General features: G+C 42.7%; 1 protein-coding gene across 1 annotated transcript; it reads right to left on the bottom strand.

The window, feature by feature from the left end:
- Nucleotides 1-101: 101 nt before the first annotated feature.
- On the bottom strand, nt 102-2,153 carry rassf11 (Ras association domain family member 11). The gene is made up of 3 exons (XM_086214137.1): nt 1,979-2,153; nt 1,550-1,666; nt 102-1,462 (listed from the first exon to the last, which is right to left on the bottom strand). The coding sequence occupies exons 2-3, from the start codon at nt 1,650-1,652 to the stop codon at nt 150-152; spliced, it is 1,416 nt and encodes a 471-aa protein (XP_086070263.1). The 5' UTR covers nt 1,653-1,666; nt 1,979-2,153; the 3' UTR covers nt 102-149.
- Between the last annotated feature and the right edge of the window lie 3,951 nt (nt 2,154-6,104).

Consider the following 6,104-nt stretch of genomic DNA (forward strand, 5'->3'; position numbering starts at 1 on the left):
CTTTCTGGTGGAGGAACAAATAAAAGAGCCATTCAGTGTAAAGAAAAGTTAAAAGCCTGAAGTGTTAGTGCTGATTTAAATTAAAACCAGAGAAATTAAATTACAATAACTTATTTTTTATCGACTTTATTGTACGTGTTGATCTCTCATTACACTCTGGTACCTGCCAGATATATAGTGAGCTCAGTGCGGTGAATTTCCTTCTTTTGAGTGTGTGATTTGTAGTGTTGGGCTTCAGACCAGCGCGTCCACCACTCCCTGAGCTCTTGGGGTCCTGTGGGCCGTCTCTCCTTTATCTGGCTGGCAGGAAATGGAGCAGGAGGAGGCTGGAAGCTGTCCCTGGGCAGCAGCTTCCTGTTGATATTTACGTCTCCATCTGCTTCAGATTGCTGCTGATTTATGTCCTTGGTTGAAACAGCTGAGATCTCGCTGGCAGCATTTCCACCTTCTTTTGAAGCCAATTCTGATTCTTGAGAATTGCTAAGAGTTCCTAATAAGTCAAATCCTTTCAGTTCGCACTTGTACTCCTCCAGTTTGACCTTACAATCAGCAGCCCTCGCCTTCATCTCCAGGAACTGACTCAACAAAACTCTCTCGAAGCTTTTCTCTGCGCTCAGTTCGTTCTCCCAGAGCCTGACCTGCTCCAGCTCCTCTTCGCTCATTCTCTGCTGCGCTTCCTGCTCTAAATTTCTGGTCCTCTGTTGCTCCTCCAGCTCTGAAATCCTTTTGTCAATAGTCATCATCTGCATCTGTAGGTCTTGCAGATAACTGAGTTGACATATTATAGTTTCTCTTAGATGATCTTTTTCACTTTCAGTTGTAACACAGCCTGAACTGCAAAGGTTCTCAGGATTTGTCCCTTGTTTGCTGTCTTTAATCCTGGTCTGAATGCAACAGGATGTTTGATGATCCAAGTCTGACTTTGGACTTTTCTGACCTCTGACTTTGCTCCCACTGATTCGACCTGAGTTATAATGCTCGGTCGCGAGAGAGACACTCAAAGAGATACGGTTCTTTTTATCAGCCTTCTTACTTTTTTCCTCATCACAGGCTGTGCTGTAGACGCTGCCTTTCCTCAGCCCCTCCAGCCATTCCCAGGCTTCCTCCATGAGCGTCAGAGACTTTCTTTTAGGTCTCTTCGGCTTCTCTCGTTGCTGCTCGGCTTCTTTCCTCGAAGAGGACAATGGCGGCAAGCTCTGGCGGTGCACACTGAGTGAACTGCTACCCCTCCGCATTCTGGGGCCTGCTTCTTTCCTTCTCAACTGTGGACAAGGCTGGTGTCTGCCAACTTTTGTTCTGCTCATTTCATCCCAGACAGGGGATCCACTGTGCAGCAGTGTGAGCTGGACCTCTCTTGCCTGCTCACCGTACTTCTTAAGTGTCTCCAGAAGGCACTCACTGGGCATCATGCACCTCTGGAACTCTTTAAATCTCTCCCTTAACATGTAGCGTCCAGGCTGGCCTAAAGAGAATGATGACAGGTTTGTCACTTTTTTTCTTTCTCGAGCGTAAATACAAATGAAAGCAAGACAACCCCACAGACACGTACCCATGGCCTGAGCCAACACCGTGACCACCTCTTGGCATGTTGTTTCCTCTGTAACGCCACAGACCACACGTGGGATCCCATCGACAAACACCTTTACTTCCATTTGATTCAGTCTGTCTGTAAAAAATAAATAAATTTAAAAAAAAAAAAAATATATATATATATAGATATATATAGATATAGATATATATAGATATAGATATAGATATATATCATCTCAAATCAAAATGTAGTGGAAGCAGCACATGGAGAAGAGGGGTCTCATTTCTGAGGAAGTGGCAGAGACGGCTAGATGGCCCTCTCTATCGCCACTTGATCAAACTTGAGCGCGGCCTTTTCATAATACAGCAAATGTCTTCCTTGTTTTGTTGTTTTTTTTCAGAGCACATGAGATGAATAACCATAAAGGAATATATCAGCGTGACCTACCTTTTTGTCCTGCCTGTCTCGACGTCCGGTGTCGACTGCTGGGGATGAGCGTTGTGGTTTGGAGGAAAGGCAGACCGATTAAGAGCAATTAAGATTCCTGGAGTCATCTAACACTGGACGACAGTTTAGGATCCCACCCATTTGCACATTTTTTTTTTCCATTTGGGATAGAAAAAAAAAACCCTGAATTTGTACAGGTTTGCTTAAAATTGTACAAACAAAATCTTCAGTACTATGCTTGGAGTGACAGCTTGCCTCACTGCTATGGATATAACCGTCTTTTTTTCATACAGGGCGTTTCGATCCGTCAGAGATGAGTCAGCAAATTTATAAATAGAGATTATGAAGATGTCAAAGGCCACTGCACCCAATTTGATTCATGACTATTTTTATATGGAGTTGTTGCTAGGAATGAAGGCCCAGTGTTGTATGTAAGACAGTCCGCTAACAAGAAAATGAAAGTGAGTGTGCTGACTGTTATTAGGGCCGGAGCCTGAAGGTAACCCTATTATGTTTGCTCGTCTTTGGCTTCTTACTGTAATCTGTCTTTGATCTGTCACATCCAGATGATGTAAAAGTCTGTCAAACCAACCCGGGCGAGAATCCTGACTGTCATCGTGGTCATTAGTCTTGAATTCATGTGGCTGGCTCGTCATCAGTGACATCATCTCAGGATGCTATCCAATTATAATGCAACCTTCAGAATGAAAGCAAACAAAGCCTTATAAATTTGACCGTCATCTCAGACCCGTGACCCCCGCCTGTGTGTCACTGACTCGATCAACTCGACAATCTTATCAACATCTGACTTGTTCATGGATGGTGACTCGAGGAAGTGTGGCGCCAGACTGAGATGACAGACGGGATTCCAGATAACTTTGATGTACGTTGATCTGTACGTACGAATGTGGTGATCGAAGCAGTCCGATGTCAAAGTTGACTGTGGTTTGTGACTGAGATGACAGACTTAAGAGCTGGGATCAAAGCCAGTGATTGTCTGGGAGGTTTTGTGATGTTGCACCACAATGGCCCTGCCCCTTACACAATGAGAACAGCAAGGGATAAAGAGGTGGAGGCTTATAGTAGTAGTAATACATGAAGTAATAAAACAGAGATCAGAGACGCAGACTAAAAATCAGGACCCTGAGATCAAAGCGAGAATTTAAGGCCAAAGTTAGAGATTATCATGAAGGTTTTGTCCCTCGAATCTACGGGTTCTGCAACAATTTTGTTGATGCAGTGTTGTAAAAATGTTCAAGTTATACTCGTTTGATACAGTTCCTATCATTTTGAGAGACTTGAAAGTGATTCACCTCAAAATGTACTCGGCGTGCACCACAGTTTCAGAAAATAATTTGGTCCAAGAATAACTGGTGTTGGAGGTGTTGCTTTTTGTGGAGTGAAATCTAAGCAGGCGTTTGAAACCCAAGCTTGTAAACAAACAATTTACTGGTGAGGATTATGAATGTTTAGATCTGGGTGTTCCTCCGTATTTTACTGACCGGAAGCGCAATTACAATCCAGTGGAACATGTAAACACCCCAGGAGCCGCTGTCATGCGCATATTTCTCATTCCTCACTGAGGACATGTGACTGAGTGTCCTGAGCCTCCATTTATGACAACTAATTAGTTTATTTGAGGTTTATGTTCTTGTTCGCAGTGTCCAAAACACGTTTCTATGAATAAACCTCAGTCCCCACTAGCAGATGACGCCCTCATTTCAGCTGATAAAAATGTTCCAGTAATTTAATCTTACGCCAGACTACGGTTCAGGTTTATGCTCTTGGACTAAAACAATGAAATTCAATAAGAAACAAAAGTTGAACATTGATATATATTGAAATGGGATTTCTGTGTATTTTTTTTTTCTAATCGAGAATTGATGCACATTTTTTCTTTAAAAATAGCACTAAAAAAACAATTACTCCTTCACAAAATAAAATGTTTTGAAAAGACAGGCAAAAGATACAATTGCACTTCTCATAACCCCGCAGGATTTTGTGTTGTTGTTTTGTCCCTTAACATTGCAAATATTCTGACTTTCAGTCTCACTTGACTTCGCCCTAATCGTAGGTTTTCTCAGTTGAGTTCTTGCTCCGATTCTGCTGTCGAAACTTTCGGAGTTGGAGCAGACTCTCTTCATCTCAATTCCCGCATCTAAAACTGAAGAAGACGAAACCAAACCACAGGAAAATGACGGACGGGTACGGTCGAAGTGAAACTCCTCCAGACTAGAACCGGGACTGGGGAGCACCTGTTGTAATACGGTAGAGCGTGACAGTCCTGATGATGACGGTGTCGGTAATCGGAGACGGAGAAACTTGGACTCCCTGCTCCCTCCTGCCCATGCAAGCCGCACGTCCTGCAGTTGATTATGTCTCAGGTTCATGTGCAAGGAGCAGTCATGTCTCTGAACCACAATTAAGAAATTCTTACCAAATTTTGATTCATGAGTGCGTAAGATTTTGCTGCTCCTCCACCTCAGTCACATGATACATATTTAGCAATAAAAATACACCAACAAACACACAGGGGAAACTTCTTACACTTGATATTCTGATGAACAACTGATCGGGAAATCCATCTCACTCAGTTCTCCTTAATTTCTTATTGGGAACATGTCGTCCAAGCCGGGAGGACATGAGATAATATGGTTAAACCCAGATCAAGTGCTGAAGGTGATGATGCAAACTCCTTATTTAATTCAGTTCATTGTAATAAAGCTGTCCGCAGTTCATAGGCTAAAAGATTTTAGTGACATCCGTTTGAAATTTATCTGCAAACATTTGTCATTTCCCAAATATCCTGTTTCACCTGCAGGAAAAATCAGATGAAGCATTCATTCCTGACGGCTGGCCTGACGGAGTGCCAGTTTTTAACGTGATCTCTTCAACTAGCTGCAACACAAGAAGAACTCTGACATTTAAGATCGCATTCCCTAAAAATAGCAGGCTTGTTGAGTGTCTGCAAAACTGCACAGCGTCTCAGGATGCAAGGAGAAGTAGAAGTGTTACGTAAATGAAAGTCTGCACAGTGACGACAAGGAGTTTGGTGTATCTGGCCGCTGAACTGTTGCAGGATCCTGACATTTAGGCGCACATCTGCTCAAATATGGAACGGCTCGATACCAAATACCAGAACAATGCTTCTGGAAAAACATGACTTTCAGTTTTTGAAAAGGTTTATTTGCAAAGCTCTAAGGAGTGAGCAATCTAAAATACTTGGTGCTAGTTTGATAAATTACATACGTATTGGACAAGATACGTTAATAAAATAGAAAACTGCGATGTTTGAGTCTTGCTTTCAGCACATTGCACTTTTTCACAACTTTAACACAAGCCATGTTTTCCTCACCTTAACTAAGTGTTTTTGCTGCTAAACCTCACCGGAACTTGAATATACAGATGCATTGTTTTCGTTTCAAAAAGCTGTTGTTGGTGATTAACACAGAAATAAAGTTGTTGTTTGTTTTTTGTTTTTTTTAAAAACATCAACCTTATATTCCATGTGTAAGGATACCGACTGACTTTCCCTCGGAATTTTTTTCTGCGGTGCAGACATTTGAGTTTGACAGACGTCAAACCACCACCTCTGTGTCACTCTGTGTTAAGAGGTCATGGTTGTCATAGTTAGTTATTTCTCATCTTTCTGTGAGATACAGGGGGACATGTCTTCCTGTCTCTGTCCTGCTGGTCGAGGCAGATGGCCGCCGTCACAGATCCTGGGTCAGCTCGATGTTTCTCAGAATATATGTAGACGTGCAATCGGCGTTTAAATGTTTGTATGTCAACTGACGATATGAGAGACTGTCTAACATTAGTTTTCACTCTCACAACTCTTCAAAGATTTGAATGAAAAGAAAGGTGTGTTGTTAATCTGCTCAAGACGAACCCGACTGAAACCCAACCCCCGTGTGCATAGCAGCTTCTGCAGCTATCAGAGTGTTATTTATATAATACATGTCCCCTCGCTCACACATGCCTGTCTCTTTGTCTACATGCCGTGTGTGTTGGTGAGTCTTGGGTGGACAACTTAAAATAGCGCTGGACACATATGAGATCCCTGCTACAACTAGGCGTGTACAGTGTGGGCCCAGCAGGTTCTGGTTACACGTGAGGGAGAAGG

This window comes from Aulostomus chinensis, chromosome 9 (assembly GCF_037954235.1).
Source record: "Aulostomus chinensis isolate RoL2024-O1b breed Wild chromosome 9, RoL_Achi_v1.0, whole genome shotgun sequence".
Taxonomy (NCBI): domain Eukaryota; kingdom Metazoa; phylum Chordata; class Actinopteri; order Syngnathiformes; family Aulostomidae; genus Aulostomus; species Aulostomus chinensis.

What these genes read in the sequence shown, in the direction of transcription:
- rassf11 (XM_086214137.1), bottom strand. Translation starts at nt 1,652, where the DNA reads ATGGAAGTAAAGGTGTTTGTCGATGGGATCCCACGTGTGGTCTGTGGC. An exon ending in GGTGTTGGCTCAGGCCATGG is followed by an intron (nt 1,463 to 1,549) that starts GTACGTGTCTGT and finishes CATTCTCTTTAG; the next exon opens with GCCAGCCTGGACGCTACATG.